Raw genomic sequence first — 17752 nt, forward strand, 5'->3', positions numbered from 1 at the left:
CTGTAGATAATGTTGACAGACTCATATTTGGAGCCACGGAGTAGGAGATTAGTAGAGTTTTTAGACTCTGATTTTAGTTAAGCTCCATGGTTCTTGACATAAAATCAAGTTCTAAAATTGCCAGCTGAAACAAATTCTATGGGACTGACCCTACCCATGCCACAGAACAAATTTTCTGCAGCTAAGACACTGGTTGAGAGATAGATAGTTTTATGTTTGTCATTAACTGATGAAATGGTTTATGAAAAAAAATTAATCCTGAAGTGTCTGTAATTGAGTATCTTTATTAACTGAAATGTCAGTAGTTCAGAAGACAAGTGTCCATTAATATTTACCACTCACTGTGTGCTATCAAAGATCATGTGAAAAATGATTTCTACTTTGATGTTTCGTCTGCTGTGAGCTGCATAAATAGTGTTTTGTGAAAAAATTGCTCAGGCGAAACTATTAAAGTAGAGTGCAGCAGCAGTTCAGGGTGCAACTGACTTGAAAAAGTCAACTGACTTGAAAAAGTTCAACATTAAGGTTATAGCTAAACCACAAGCTCGGTGCAAGGAGAGTACATACTTTCCCTTTGAACTTATCACTTTCTGTGTATAGATGCATGATGGTACTTGCCAAAAAAATCAGGATAGAGATGCGAGCAGTTTTTTTGTGGTGCCCCACCCAATGAATGAGAGTAACAAAAAACTTTGTAGAATAAAAGTGCACCTTGCAAACAACTGAAGAGTTTTCCATATGATAGGCTCTTTACAACAGCCTGAAGCTCCTGGTCAGATTTTGTAGTAATAGCTAATATATTTGATTCTTAAGTTGGTCTTGGTAACAATTGACCAGTTTTCCATGTCCTTTTAGCACATCCTTTTGGAAGAAGTTCTTAGGAAATTCAACATATTAAGTAGTAATAACTCTGTCATACTCTGTTACTGTAGAGAAAAGGAGTAGCAGAAAAAGATCACAGAACTTCCTCTCTAAACATTAGCATTCAATTTTTCTACACTGGATAAATGGTGGAGGCTCTATCTTTTCAAATAGTCAAGATACAGGCAGAGAAGAAATGCATGTGTTTGTTGACAGCAGCAGTCCCAGTTGGGCACATTCAAACAGTCAGCTGTACTAAGGATGCATGCCTGTGGCTGAGGGGACATGCCATCACTAATCCAGCTCTTGGCTGCATTACTTTTGGAAAATAAAAAATTGATTCCTCTGCCACGTTTGAAAAGCTTGAATCCCATTTAGTGTTGCAATTGGGCTAGCTAGAAGAAGATTAATAAAGCCTTTGCATTCTGACCACATTCCTGCTGGGTTGATGGACAAGATGACCTTTTGGAAGGCTCAAGAGTTTGGAAGCATGTTCCTTGTGTTTCTGAAGTGCACTGGAGGACGTTTCTAAAGCCAGGTATAGGTCCTACAGAGTACCATAAGGAACAGCACACTACAACTGAAAGCAGATCCATTTTTCTAATCATTTGTGCAAGTTCTGAGACATACTCTGCTCATTCACCTTGGTTTACTGGAGCTGGTGGAACCACAACAGTGTGAGTAAATTCACAACCCAGTTTGAAAGCTACAAATACAGGCGTTTTGTGAGAATATTCTTCCTATAACAACCTTTATGAACATATGAGTCTATATGTCTAAAAAGAAAGGAAAGCAATCAGTGTAGTATTTTCATTTCCAGTGTGAACTTTTTCCCTTTTTTCTTTCTACTCAGTCCTGTACAGTTAATTTTTTCATTCGTGTAGTTTAGAATTAAGTTTTCAGTAGAATGAAAAAATATGGAAGTAAAAATATAGACAAATGGGTTTATCCAAAAACCACTATAAATTGAAACTTACCCTTTGTCCAAATCTGTCACTTCTTCCTTGGCATAAATTACATATCCAATAATTCACTGTTTTTTCTAGCACTCCAATTTCTCCCAAGTTGTTGATGTCTCTCCAAAACTTTTGAGATCAGGGGCAGAGTATTTATTATTCTTCTCCAAAAACTTCTAGTTTCTGCTGTCACAGCTGAATGTGGTGCATGCAACGGGCTCATCAGTAGGGTCTTATGGTGGTCCTATCCTACTGATGGCCCACTGAGAACAGTCCTTGAGGAATGTTGTAATCTGCACTAAACATGCTGCCTTCCAGTAGTGTATTTCCTCTGCCATATACACTATCGAGCTGAGTCTTCATTTGTTATCGTGGTAATTATCCTTTTAAAATATTCCTTAACTTTGTGCAGATGTTTCCCTGACATTTCAGCATTTCAAGAAATGCTTTTTTCAACATTTTTCAGTTCCTAAAAGGAAGACAATCACAGTTAGTTGTTAAATCCATCATTCAATCTACAAATATGTTTGAACAGAAATGTTGGGTACATAGGGTCTGTGTTGTCAAATACTTTGTCTTCGGCTTTAAAGTACATTAAAAATAGATATATAAATAAATACATATTCAGATTATGCAGCCTGGGATCTGGTAATGCAGTAAAAACTACCAAATATTGAGACTTGCCAGTCATTGTATTTCATCACATATGACAGCACACTTAAAAACTGATGTAATAACATGCAGCTTGTTATATATTCTCCCTTCATGACCTTGAATATAGGAGATATTTTGTTACTTATTCATTCATACTGTTTGGATATTCTTGTTTTAAGCCAGGCTCTCAGGCCAACGTCTGTACACATGGAACAAAAAATGACCTCTGACATGAAGAATTTAAACTTTACTCTGTTCTGAAATGCTCTGCAGCCTGGATTGTCTCATTTCTGAGAACTCTGATGTCTGACCAGTACTCCGATCACTGGAAACCAGTGAATAGGTCATGCAAGCCACATACTTAGTGAATAGAACTTCCTTTTCAGACTTCAGGATTTCATACTTAAGCTTGCTGTTTCCATTTTTCATTTTGTTTGAATTATTCAAGCTTTTTATTTATTTATTTATTTATTTTAAGCAAGATCATCACAGGCATTTGGTAATAAAAATTTGCATTGTCAAGATAGCAAACATAACAAAAGTTTGAGTCTGATGTAGTGCAATGAATTACAAATTTTTCTATAGCGACAAAATCACATTTATCTGATTCTTTACTTTTAAACTGTGGTTTTGGCCATTGATGATATGCCTGAGATGTTTTGCCCTGATGGCCACACCGCTCACTCACTGCCCTGCTCAAAGGAAATATGACAGGAAAGGGGCTCAGTTGCTGAGATGAGGGCAAGGAGTTCACTCACCAATTACTATAATGGGCAAAACAGACTCATCATAGAGAGATTAAAGTAATTTATTGCCTATTAGTAACAGGCAAGAGCAGTGAGAAAGTGGAAGCAAATAAAAAAAATACAGTACAACACAATTGACTCCCTGTCATGCAGCAGTGAACTTATCAGCTCAGTAATCCAATTGGAACCAAAGCAAAGGTCAGTCTTGGTCATCACCTTCTTTCTAGAAGCTGCTAGCTATAAACTCACACAACGTAAGTATAAAAGAAACAGGATGCGTGTAGGGTAAACATTTCCCAAGTATAATCACCTAGTTGTGCCCTCCGTTGCCGTGGTTTTGTTTATAAACCCTTGTAAGAATTTGAGCAGTTTACCCTTTTCAATCTGTAAATTTATAAAATAACCCTCAAATGCATGATGTAGGTGGGATAAAATCTAGGTATAAGGTACTTAAGAAATAGAATTTTGTTGTGAATAGGTCAAGTAGGGTGTTTTGTAATGTTGTCTTTTATCAGCAATACAACTTACTGTTAATGCTGCATATTTTCTGAAATACTAATGGTTTACTTTATTCATCCTTTGCAAATTTGGCTGCCTGTGATAAAGCTGAGTGTTTCCTAGAGGATTTGTAAGGCATTTTCAAAGTCTTCATCAAGCACTTGATATTGGCTTTTGGCTATCGATATCCAGTAAATCATAGAGGAGCTAAAACCAAGTGTATTTGGCACAGCATTCTTCAGTGTGTACTGCAAATAATTTTCAAAAAATCTACTGCAGGAAGAGAAAGAGGGCAGTCTACACAAAGCAAAGCATTCACTTGAAAATTTGTCTCTATTTCTGAGCCAAAATGAGGTTCCCATGTTGTTATTCCTCTTTCCACGCCATTTGTTTTGGAAAGTGTAATTAGATTAATAGCTTTTTTATTTTTCTCAATAGTAGAAGTATTGTACATACTTTGTATCAGGTAACATGGAGCATAATGATATTATTTGTAGTGTAAAATTGCTATTTGAAGACAAAATAAACTATTTTGATAGAAGAGCAGAAGGAAATATCAGCAACAGTAATCAGTGAGTTTTGTAGTTAAAGAATACCGAAGGGCACATTTATGTAAGTCTGCTTTTAGATATGGCATTATCCACTGTTGGTGTTGTTTTGTGTTTTTTTTTACTGAAAACCTTTAAACAATGCTTAGAAATTCATCTACAGCATCAATAACTACATATATATATGTATTTTTTCTTCTAGGGCATACAGGACGATTATTAAAATCTCTGTGTTTCACCAGTCTATCATTTCTGCTGCTGCACATCATCTTTCAGATTACAATAAACAGTCTTGAAGCTGGAAGAACTATTGAACCTGGTTTTAACTGTGAGTAAAAGCTTTTAGCTTTTATTAGCATTTTAAGTGCCCAGATGCTTCAGTGGTTTGAGGGGTGAAGGGTTGATGGGAAGACACTTATCATCGTGCTTTTATGAATTTTTCTTCCTTTTTCTTAGTTTGTTTCCTTATTAATTTCTGTGACTAGGGCAAAAATTCTAGAGTGGTTTAAGAAATCAAGTGTGTTAACTCTGTTCCCACTAGATAAATGTTCTGTTTTAGTTTCGCAATGATTACTTTTAGGCTTTCTCAAAATTCCCTCAGAACTTGAGGTAGCTGAACTGTAGCCTTATTATTTAATAATTCACTGTACTAAAATAAAATGAAATATAGTAATAAAAAAACCTCTGCCCATATATTATGCCTCTGTTTGGTGGAACTCTGTTAAGCTGTTTGGTAAATTAAAAGTTAAATCTTGACCTCGAGATTTATATTTTTAAACAGTATTTCATTTTTCTTGCCTGTGTTATATAGGCAGAAGAATTTTCAGTTTTTATTTATATGTAAACTCTACTTATAAATATATTGCATGATGTTTTACATCTTCCTCTCTCAGGAAATGCTCTTCAATAATTCAGAAGCAAATGTACTTTACTGTGTAGAAGTTAATTACAGTATCTATGCACTGAATTGGATATGTAACCTCCAGGTAGAAGCTATTCGTACTTGTCTTGCAATGCTTATGATTAACATTTAAAACTGTCAACATGCCTTTGATAAATGTCCATTTAACTTATCCCAGTGTAGGCTGCTGCCATTTGGGTAAACAGTTCTGCTACAATTAAACACAAGAAGCATTTTGCGAAGTAAAGTATTTCACTTAACGCGACAAAATCCAAAGGAAACTTGGAGTGTGCATTACAATTTTGCTTTTAGCTGAAAACCTTTCTTGATAAAAAAGGCATGACCGTGTTTATATCAGTCGTAACAGGAAGACTGCAGGCTTTGTCAGTTCACGTCAGACCTTCAGAATCAAAAAGCATATTTTCTTTTTTTCCAGAAATGCCTAGTATTGATAGAGTGAATCAGATGAGTTGACTACTTCTCATATCTAAACTTCTTATAGCAAAAATACATGCTTTCTATTTAAATTATAGTGAATTGTATCAGTGTTAGAAGCTGTTTGTATGGGTAGAGAGTTCCTAATCATCCAAAATGGGGATGTAGCCACATCACTTTTTCTTTGTCCTGCAGTGGGAACTGGGTTGTACAGTGGAATCCCACTTAAATGATTACTTTATTCTCAAGAGTCCACTTCTGCGGGAAGGAAAGAGAGGACATACTATTTCTGTCTGCAATTAATATTGCTAAACTCAACAGCTTCTCTTCTAGATGCTATAATAATTATTTCCTTACATGCAACCTCATAGGACAGTGAGTGTGGATGTAGTAGTAAAATGAAGGTGCCACAGGCTGATCTCCAGCACTGAGTCCAGTTAGCATGAAATGACCCCCATCCTACCCTGCTGGGAGTGGTACTTGTCACATGTAAACTCCCAAACATTGACTGACTTGTTTGAGGGAAAAACTGTCTGACAGAAGTTGTTCAAGAGGCTGTTTTAACAGTCTAGCCATACAAAAAAATCAGTTGAATTTCAGTGCCTCGATATGTGTGCAGAGTGAACTGGCACCATTTTATTTAGTGTTATGGCTGTAGTCGGTCAGCTTCAGATGAAGCCAATGAAGAAGGGAACATGGTACTGGACCTGCCGGGAGCAGAGGAAGATGAAGAAGATATAAGGGATGTTGTGGATGAAAGAGACAGAAAATACCAAGTCCTTTGTTAGATCAATTGATAACATAAATTATTATTGTTAAGTGGCACCAGAGAATATGTGGTACTGTGAATGTGAGGAAAAGAAAAAAACACCCACTTCGGAAAGTACTTGGTAGAGTTTCTGCTTGTAATTATTTGGTGACAACAGCCCTACTATATTTCCTGTTCCCTAGCTATATGAATAATGCTCTGCAAAATTGACTACAGCAGTGTGCTAAGCCATAGCTGGAGAAATGACAGCACCATGCCCATAGAGTCTGTGTAATGTTATGATCTCTGCCTGTTAGAGTTAGCTGTTAATGTTTATTTAACTATTTTCACTCAATAAGAAGTGCAGAAGTGTGGACTAGAAGACTGGAGTTTTCTGTTTCCCTATCCAGATCAGGATCAACTGTTATGAAACAGTTTTTATAGCTGTTTGTTTAGTTCCTAAGCCCTGTATGCCCTTCTGGAAATATTATATAGTCTCTTCTGATCCTTATCATAATGGAATTTGTTACTCCCTTAGTAAAAATATCTTATCCGTCACCTTCAATGTACTGTAGAAATGGAGGATAAATTTCTATTTCTTTTATGGTTCCTGTTAAGTTCTTGAATACTACACTCATGTCTGTCATATATAGTCCTTTCATTCTCTTCTTTTTATAGAACTTCAGTCCCTCCAAACTTTCTTCATAGGTCATGTTTACTTGCTGGTCTACCTCTGTTCGCTCCAAGTGATCCATGTACTTCTTGAGGTCCAGTGCCCAAAAAAAGGCAGTAATTTCACAGAGTACATGATGAATATAACAATTGCCCACTTGCATACAACTGAAGCTTCTTGTTTATGTGTTACTACATGGTACTTATTCATTTATTTATTTGCAATTGGTGGTGTCTCACACTTTATTTTTAATTAATTGTAATGGAAAAATCATTTTCTGCAAAGCAGATATATATATTTTTTCCTTATCTCATATTCACATAAGCCCTTCGTATATGTGTGCTTACCCACATTTTTCCAGGATGCTTTTGTTTAACAAGACTCTTCTGAATTCTGTCTTCCGATTTGTTCATCATCCCTCATTAAGGGAACACCTGCAAATGCCACCATGAAGGATTTATGGTTATATATACATATATTATAAGAGCAAAGTAGAAAGTAGAATTTTTGATAGACTGTTAAGCATTGTGCTCTTATCTTGGAGTTATTAAAAATGAACTGATAGTGTTTAGAATAAGTGAGTCTTGGAATGTTTGGTTTCTTCTCATTTTTTCATCCATCATTCATTTAGTGTCTACACCTTCTCTTTCAGGCTGGCTCCAGAAACATCTGTAAGCTGATAACATAACGAGTGGATGTGTACTGATGGGTTGATAGAGGTGTTTAAAAATGTTCAGCTAACCATGGGGTTGGGGTTGGGGGGGGGTTATTTATTTATTTATTTATTTTGTTTAGTTTGTGTTTTTTTTTTCAGGATCTTCTGAATATTACTTAGCACTAATTGCTCCTAGGAGTCCTCTTTATCTTAGTAAAACATTTCTAGTTAGTTATAGATGGATTGATTAGAACTAATATTAAATACCTCCTAAATAGAGTGTTTCAAAATAATCAGAGTTCATATAGTAGAGAAGGAAAACAATAAATACAAGTGTGAGCTGTGGTAAACTTAAGCAACTGAGAGCAATTTAATCAGTTTTGTTTCAGTGATATTCCCCTATCCAGAATCAGATTTGAGATTTAGTAGTACTCATGCTATAAGACGTAGATTTCATTAATTAAACTTTTACTCCTGATGGAATAAATTCCTAATAGTTAGATTAAGCAATATCAGCTGCATACAGAATCTGTGAGATGGGAAGTGAAAAATTAGGTTACAAGGTAACATAGAGTCTCATTCTTCAGTAAGCATGCTATAATACTTTCTTAAGACTATATTTAAACAATTTTTAAAATGACATTTCCACCAGTAACAGCAATGTTTTCTATGATGATTACTTTAAACTTTCAGTTGTTGTTGTTTTTTACTACTTAAAACACCAGTCCTTAGAAATACAATTAAAAATAGTGTTTTTTATATGATGTATTTTTAATCAACGTTAATTTTGGATTCAGTGTTTGTTAGAATATCAAAGTGGTCATTCACAGCAATTCTGGATATTTTTATTTTACATCAAATAATAGAACTACTGGATCTCTAATAACTAGAAACTATTTTTTAAAACTGCGTACAGTTCAGAAGTTTTATCTACTGAATTGTTACATGTAATAAAAAGGAGAATAGACTGAAATAGAATTAAAGCTTTACTAGATAGCTTCCCTATTAGACTATGGGAACTAAATTCAGATTATTCCCCATCCCCAACATATCAAACATATGCATGTCACCTTTTTGGAATTGTAATAACTTTCTGCTTTATATATATTTAAATGATGTATTGGCCAAATGTCCATCCTGTGTTTGCATTATTACCAGTGTGTCCCTTGGAGCCTTTGGTTATGTTAGAAAGCAGAGATATCCAGTACAAACAAATTAGGTTTCTTACTGAAAGCTGAAACCCAGGATTGCAGTTGATCTTTCCCAGGAGTGAGTACCAGGTACCTAGTGAGATTTCATTTTTTCTGTATCCTGAGAAGTTGCTAGATTGTGTTTTTGTGGGGCATGAGGGGCAGGAAGAGAAAACTGGAGGTTTTCTTTGCTGGTAGAAAAAAAGATGCAGTCTTGAATGTTGACATTAGATTTTTCAGGCAATGAGAAATTCTTTTCTTTCAACAAGATAAGCTGAAAACGCTCCCAGATGACCAGTTAATATAATTTCTTTTAAGAAATGAAAGGGAACTGTGAAAGCTACTGTTCTTTACTAACTGTTAATCTATGGGTTTGTCCTTCTTAGCCCAAGCAATATGTCGATTCTTTGAGATACTTCCCTCTGCCTGGTGCTGTGTGGATTGAAAAATCCTTGCTTTGGTTTAGCATGTAAACACATATAAGAAAGGACTTCTCCACCAGCTACCAGTGCTCCTGGTGATCTGGAGAGGTCCCGGAGGATTGGAAGCTTGCTGATGTGACTTCCATCTACAAGAAGGACCAAAAGGATGATCCGGGGAACTACAGGCCTGTCAGCCTGACCTCAGTGCCAGGGAAAGTTATGGAGCAAGTCATCTTGGGTGAGATCACATGGCACAGATGGGGCATCCAGGGTATCAGGCCCAGCCAGAATGGGTTCAGATGGGTTCTGGCCCAGCCAGAAGGGCAGATCATGCTTGATCAACTTCATCTCCTACGACTGGTGACCAGTCCGATAGTCAAGGAAAAGGCTGTTGATGTTGTCTACCTAAAATTCAGCAAAGCCTTTGATGTGGTCTCTCACAGTATTCTCCCGGGGAAACTGACTACCTGTGGCCTGGACAGCTGTACCTTCTTTTGACAAGGAACTGGCTAGAGGGCTGTGCCCAACAGGTAGTGGTTAATGGAGTTAAGTCTAGCTGGCGACCTGTTACAAGTGGTGTCCACCAGAGGTCGGTACTGGGGCCCATCTTGTTTAACATCTTCATTGATGACCTGGATGAGGGGATTGAGTGTACCCTCATTAAGTTTGCAGATGACACCTAGTTGGGAGGTGGTGCCAATCTGCCCGAGGGTAGGAAGGGCCCTTTAGAGGGATCTGGATAGGCTGGATCACTGGGCTGAGGTGAATGGGATGAGGTTCAACAAAGCTAAGTGCTGGGTCCTGCACTGGGACCCTGCTGGGATTGTTCAGTGTGGAGAAGAGGAGGCTCAGGGGAGACCTCATTGCACTCTACGACTTCCTGAAGGGAAGTTGTGATAAGGAGGGGCTTGGCCTCTTCTCCCAGGCAGCAAACAGGACCCAAGGACATGGCTGCAAGTTATACCAGAGGAGGTTTAGATTAGACATAAGGAAAAACTTTTTCTCTCAGAGAGTGGTCAGGCACTGGAATGGCTGCTCAGGGAGGTGGTGGATTAGCCATTCCTGGCAGTGTTCAAGAGGCGTCTGGATGAGGAGCTACAAGATACATTTTAGAGGCTTGTCATAGCAACGATAGTGGGAGGATGGTTGGATTAGATGATCTTGTAGGTCCTTTCCTGCCTTGTGATTCTATGATTCAGTGATTATACAAGATCCTGGAAATGTATGTAGTTGTACAGTATTACCAATAACCTTTTCTGACTGTTGCTTCAGTCTTACCAAGAGTCAAGAATTTATAGCATCATGCAGTAGATCATGTGGAACACACCCTAAGACAAACTTTTTATCACAAAAAAGTTTTACTGTGAGATTTTTTATTTTTTATTTTTTTCATGACCAAAGAGAAATTAAAAAGCTACAATAGTTTATTCTGCACATAAAAGTCAATTTCACTTTAATCCAGTACACACTGAATGTCAACATTGCTTCAACACTTCTGGTGTTACTTTATGCAGCCAGGAAATTTATGACTGAGGAAACAGAAGCTTCTGTAATTGCTTCTTAGGCATGTATGATAAGTCCTGCTTAATTTCCTAAGGAGTGTTAGTGCATAACAGTTCAGAAAGTTGCTATTCATTGTACTGACTGCATCTTTATTTCTAGACTCACAGGCTGCCATGTGAAAATCCAGCAATATTCTAAACATATATATATTTTTTTCAGTGCTGACATATAATACCTTCTGCATGATGTATATAATCACGCAGGAACGATTTTAGTATATCATACTTTCCTTTAAGATTGTTTTTTTTTAAAATAAATAAATAAATAAATCCTGTACTCCAGGTTACGTACATACAAATTCACTCTTTTCCTGACGTGAAACTATTTACCCTGAATGTGACATGAGTTGAAAAAGGCTATTTGTTTGGGTTTTTGTCTGACACTGATTTCTGGATACTTTCTTAGAGTTTATAATTCTCCTCTTTGTATTCCTGATGTAGGGGAAGAAGAATCATGCGGTATGCTCTGAGGTTGTACATTGTGACAAGTGTCAGTAAAATCAGACAATTCCAGAGTAAAATAAAATTAAAAAAAAAAAAAATCAGTACAGACTGAAGCTTTGGCTGAAGTTTTAGGAAAGGTTTGGACTGAAGCAGAAAAATTTATGTGACGCAGGGGTCATCCTTCTTACTGCCAGACAGAGTTTGTGTTTTTGACAGTCAGATCTGCGTTGAAGAGAATTGTTGGGAAGCCACTGGGTGCAGCATGTAGATTGTTTCTGAAACTAGTGTGCTTCCAAATGTGCGCTAATGTTCCACCAAGGGAAGCACCCAGTGGACTTGCTAATGCTGTGATGCTGACTTGGGCAGTTTTCTTTGCCATGTCAAAAAAAAGAAAAGAAAAAAAAAAAAAAAAGTGGGAGGATTAAGGCCAGCTTTGAGGCACACAATAAAACATAACACAGTAGGGGAAGGCAAAGAAGAAGGGTAGTTCTTGTTTATTTGTATTCATGGTCAATTCTCTTGGTAAATTAAGAAGCCAGTGTGTGAAAAGGAGCCTTGTATGTTTTTGTAAGTAGCTGTTCTGTTGTTTATCAACTAATTATATGCTTGGGCCTCCTATGAAAATCTTATTAGAATGCAATGGAAGCTGCTTTTAAATCCCAAATTACTGGCAAGTCTGTTTACATGTTGAGAAAGGTTTTGAAGACCAGAAAAGTCATAAGCAGGCTGTTCACATGGTTGGTTTCAGAGCTGTATGTCCTTTTGCAGGGATAGGCCTTACACACCAATACTACTATTTTGGGATTGTTTTGGATCATCTGCAGTGTTTTGTTGTAGTAGTGAGTATTAAGACCAATGCTGTAGTGCTATAGCAACCAGCATCTCTTTGCTGATACAGGACATCATGTTGAAAAGCTCTCTTGCAGATCATCCAAATCACTCTCATAAATATTTCAGGAGGCATTCTTTTGGAGTTACTGTGCAGGAACAGGAAACCATATATTTGTGCATTGAACACTGTTTAGAAAAATACTTTCCACTGAAAATAATTTCACTTCAAATTGAGATAAATCTTTGGAAATAGGCTGTTAATATCTTTACCTATTGTTTTTTCTTCATTTTGAGTATTTTCTAGAAACTCTGATTTGCTAGGATGATGCTGTGAGGCTTTGTATGTATTTACACTGTAAGCTAGAACAGGTTTTTGTTCCTGGATCCAAACCTTTGGGCTTGAACCTGCCATGCCTCATGATGCTCTGTGTTGGCAGTGTGCTGTGAGCCTCACCTGGGAAGGGAATGGCAAATCTGAGTTGAGGTGATGACAGCTGCTGACCCATGCAGCTCTGCCACAAGTGAGTCCCTAGCTGGATGTCCCAGATACAAGGTGAGCTGACTGTGGGTGGCAATGTAGACTGATGGTTGCTCAGGACAAAAGGCAGGTCTTGACTCAAGGTTAACATCAGAAGAATGGACTGGGTTTACTGAGCAGTTGCATGAAATCTGTGGTATAAGATAAATTACCACGATACAAAGAAAAGGATGTCATTCACATAATATAGCATGGAGACATCTGCAGAGAAAAAGTTTTCTTCACAGGCTTGGACTTACAGTGCTTTGGTGGGCTCTCCTGTGTCAGTGTGTTAGGATGCATCCCAAAATATGGGTCAAATGCTGAATGAACTTGTATGCTTTGAGTCCACTTCTAAATGGAAGATGCCTTACAATTTCCCTCAATTTCTGCCAGATATACATCTACAGTGCCTCCTCACAACCACAGAGGATGTGAGGAGGCACTGTACCTTACCACTTTTGCGTAAACAATGTGCAGCACATCTGTCATGCTTGCATTTAACACAGGGCAAAATAAATAAGTAAAATTCCTTAGCACTCATAGTGGAAGGAAAAATACCTTTCAAATCTACAGAAGGAAGAGAACTTGCTAGGTGAGTTCAGAAAGGAACGTTTTAGTTCAGTCTTAAACATTACTCTTTTGTTTCATTAGATGTCTATCATTTTCCTGATACCTAGATCATTGCACCATTTCCATCCATACATATGATGCTTACTACTGAGTTCTATCATGCCATGTTCTTTTAGAAATTTATAGAATCAATAAACTGGATTTCAGAGCTGTAACAAGTAATTATTATAGACTATATCTATCAAGACCTTCAAAGGCATCAATGAAAATTTTAATAAAGGGATTTATGACAAAACTGTAATTTTGTGTCTAGAAATAAGGAAAGTAGAGTACTATTTTTCAAAGTCCAGTGACCAGAGAATGGACTTCATTTCCAAGTACAGTGATATCAAATGCCTATTTTAAAACTGCAGGAACTGAATATCGATGTGTTCTCTAATGCACAAGTGTTTGATGAGAACTTGCTCAAGCTTTGTGTGATGTATCCTCAGTTTATTTCTGTACTTCTTAAAAGAGGAAAAAGGCCATTCTTAATAATAACAGAACTTCAGTCCTTTTCTAAAGGATATGATGAGTAATGTAACTCAGCGTACGTTAATTTAAGAGCCCGATCAGTTATTATGTATATAGTCTATTATGTATAGAGTCGGATATTTCAGAGAAGTCAGCCAGCCCCCAGGAAAAAGGACACAGTGATAAGAACTGCTAACAGTTCATGCATTTTTTGGTTCGAGAGTCACTTTACCTGTAAAATTATCATGGCCAAGAAACTTCACATAGCCGGATAAAATCATTTTGGCATACAAATTAAGAATATTGAAATGTAAGAGAATGATTTTATCTCATCCTTTAGAGCGAACAGAATGTGACTTGATCATGGATTGTTTCCCTATAGTTTGTTGGCAGTGCCACTCATGGCCAAGCAGCAAGTGCCAAGAATTTCTTGCTTGTTCTAGACCTCACAGGTTTATCCGTGAACAACGTGATGTTTCACGAGAAAACTCACGTTCCTACCTCCATCAGAAAAACATCAAAGGATTCAGATTACACCCAGAACAGGCTCTATTGTAGAGTCTAGCAACCAACCATCATTCTTAGAAACACAGACCTTAGTCAAGGTGCCAGGCTGGATTTTAATGGTCCTCAAAATCTCCCATCTGGAGGGTGTGGTGGCCCAGTGTTAATTAAATACAGCTGCGTTATAAAACTTGTGGAATTACAAGACCTACTGTTGAAAGCCTTATTTATGTCTGGACTTTTTCTGTTTGTTTTAATGTAAAGGAGAGAAAAACTGCTTTTTGTGGCTAACCATTTCTTTTGTATATATATATATATATATATATATATTCCTGCAGATGTGAGCTAGAGACTCTCCCAAACTGCAACTGACAAATACAAAACAAAACCAAAACTAATAATAATTGAAGTTGCTATTGTGCTTACAGCTGTTCAGCAGGTTCAAAACATTGATGTTTAATCAGTTCTCATTGTTTTGTGGAAATTCTTCAGCATATTTTTGACTGATATTTTTTTTGTCTAAGAATAAAGTATAAAAAATAGAAACTAAAGTTACCCCTGTGGGGAGTGAGACATGAGATTACCCTTAAACTGCTATCAAATTGAGTTTGTCTCTTTCCGTTTATATAAACATACACATGTTTCATTTTCAGGGGCTTAATGTCTTACAGCAGGAGCTGTAATTGAAGCTAATTGAAATTCAAATTGTAATTCAAGCTGATTGAATTACCTAATTAGCCAACATAGGTAAGCTAAGGGGTTGGGCTGGGGGAGAGGGGAAGATTTCAGCACAGTTTTTTAACCAATAAAATTTCCCAAATTCTTGAAAAAACAGTAAGTACCACTGAGATAGGAAGCTGATATGAGCAATGCCTTCTTGATTAAGCTTGTCACAGAACAGCAGGGCATGGATGGGACCTCAAGAACTCATTGAGTCCGACTTCAAAAATGAGTGTTTCCAAAAGGTGCAGAGAGCTGTAACAGGTAAGATAGCAGGGTTGCGGTACTTTGAGGTCTGAAAAAATAAAGAAGTGATTTGGTTATGAAATTAGAAACAACTGTAGTGTTGTTACCTGTGGAACTTACATTCTATAAAGCAGAAAATGACTGTTTTCTGCAGAAGGGAGATGTTAAGCAAAAGTGATTTGTTGAATGGGCACTTTTTGGATGCTCAGTAGCCACGAAAAGGGAAATGTCTGGGAAGGGGAAGTCTTGAAGAAGGGAAGTAAAATTTACATTGCCTGCCAGTCTCTGGTTTGGTATATAGTGGATTTAATATAGAGCTCTGTGCTGCTCTTCACGCATCTCTTTCCTCAACAAAATATGAGGAAGGAAAGTGACGTACAGGAATAATTTTTTCAGTCATGGCGCTGGTTCACATAAACCTTTCACTGTCAAACCCACCTAAAAGTGTCACTAAGTTAATCTGTAAATGGAAATGTTTGGAGATAACTGCGATCAGGTTTGCCTTGTTGGCTTATACTATGAGCCATGATTCTGCATAGAGTAGACCAGACAAGCAGGACTGACCATGTCTTCTGCTACTGTAATCTCACGGTATTGTGTTTTTATGAGGACTGTTAACCAAAATAAATTTCAGCTAGTTAAATTGCATTTCTTTGAGAGCAAAATACCACCCGCTCATTACTGTCCTGTTCTCTCAACAGCCTTTCTATGAATTAGATTGTGCAGTGCTTACAATACACAAATTTTAAAGTTATTTTTTTAACTTTTCATGCCCCGGCTGAAGTGCTGTCAAAATTCACTGATATATGATTTAGAAAAAAGTAAAACCTGAATGAATAATTTCACAAAAATACCCGTCAATATAAGGAAAAGCTGGAATATTGATAAGATTCTACAGACATCTGGAAAATGGTAAAGATGGGCTTTTACGTCTATCCTATGTTGTTCTGGATATCAATAAGAAAATGAGATCTCATTTCCTCTTCTTCACGGCTCTCAGTTGTTCCTGTCACTTTTTGCCTTTTTTAAAAATTATTTTTATTTTTTTAAGCTGTGGCAAAGAATGAAAGGCTATAAAACAGCAGCTGCAGGAGTTGAAAATATATGTTGCATTGAATTGGTGGGTGATGTATTTAATCAAAAGGTAAAAATGAACATCTGTGTTTTGGCATGTGGTTTTCTCAGTGAAAAGCATAAAATCTTACTTTTTAGGCAGGTTTGTGGCAGCTTCTGATTTCAAAGACTTCTGAAAAGTTGGTTGAAGTATCAGTTCTGTCATTTTGGAAGAAAAAAATATCTTCACCAATATGAAAATCAGTCATTTTTATTCCTTTGTACAAAAGTTATACTCTGTTATATCGTAATGCAGTTATTGGAACAGTAAATGCTGGTTTTGTGTGCCTTTCTGCCAGGTCTCCTCAGGTTTGCTAATAGGGCATTGATTTTGTAGATAGGAAAAAGTAAAAATAAAATAATAAAAAAAAGACCAATCCACAGATTATGGATAATGGGGAAATATTCCTCACATGCTCTGCTTCCTTTCATTCAGTGCCTTCGACAGGTCACACAGTGACTGCATTCATCATGGCTAATCCCGCTCAGGCCATCATATGAAAGCTTGAGCTGAAGAGTCGCTGTCATGTTCTCTTCTGTGAGGTAGGGCCACTGCCAAAGACATCCAATGTTTACAGATGGTTTTATGGTTTATGCTGCTTTCACTGTTTGTGGTACAAATAGCTACTTTCATCCTGGAATTGTATCTTTTTTTGGATGTGTTTAATTCTGAGGTAATATCCTCTATATTTGGGTCAGTACTCAGAAAGTTTTATATAATCTTACAATTCACTATTAATACTAATAAAACCCAACCCCTAGCATATGGGGTTAGAATACACTGCAAAGCAAGCTGTTATATTATCCCAAAAGATTTATGAGCTGCAAAATTCGAGTTTGGAGAGGGTAGTATAGACTTTGGCAATTTCCAAATGCTGATGCTACATCCTTTCAGATGTAAATCAAACCCATCAGGAGCTCTCTACTCCTTAGATACTTCATACTGAAATGCTTTTGTTCATCACCCCTTTCTCAGTTGGAGGTTGTATATGAAAGTTGTTCAAATGAAATAAATAATATATTCCTATGAAGATGATAAGTGTATTTTGGAACTCAGAAGTGGTAAAGGAGTTGGGTAATATTTCAGTATAAATAACAATGTGAGTAGATTTAAAAAAAAAATAAAAATATTATTTTCTTTTTGGAAATTCTTGGTCCAGGATGTGGATAGTTAGGTCATAATCTCCCTGGATGTTTCCCAGTGTTTGGGCAGGCTGTGAATGATGATCGCTATTACGGGAAATCTTGTGCTTCTTTATGCAAAGTAGAGTCAAATAATGGGGCTTTGACATGGATGGCTCCAATGTATGTTTTCATATATTCACGTGCATTTCATATGTTTGCACATGTTCACCTGTTTCCCCTGTTTATTCATTTTAATTCCTGTGACAATATCTCACTTGATGCTTCTGTTTGAATGTTTGTTAAATGTGTTTCATGCT

General features: G+C 36.9%; 1 protein-coding gene across 7 annotated transcripts in view; it reads left to right on the forward strand.

Moving 5' to 3' along the window:
* Positions 1 to 17752, forward strand: part of PIEZO2 (piezo type mechanosensitive ion channel component 2) — a 273784-nt gene that overhangs the window by 91599 nt on the left and 164433 nt on the right. For all 7 annotated transcript variants that reach the window (XM_032442625.1, XM_032442628.1, XM_032442629.1 and 4 more), the window contains exon 3: positions 4466 to 4591. In XM_032442625.1, coding sequence (XP_032298516.1) covers positions 4466 to 4591 — 126 coding nt within the window. The remainder of the gene's footprint in view (positions 1 to 4465; positions 4592 to 17752) is intronic.

The sequence above is a fragment of the Coturnix japonica genome, chromosome 2 (genome assembly GCF_001577835.2).
Source record: "Coturnix japonica isolate 7356 chromosome 2, Coturnix japonica 2.1, whole genome shotgun sequence".
NCBI classification, from domain to species: domain Eukaryota; kingdom Metazoa; phylum Chordata; class Aves; order Galliformes; family Phasianidae; genus Coturnix; species Coturnix japonica.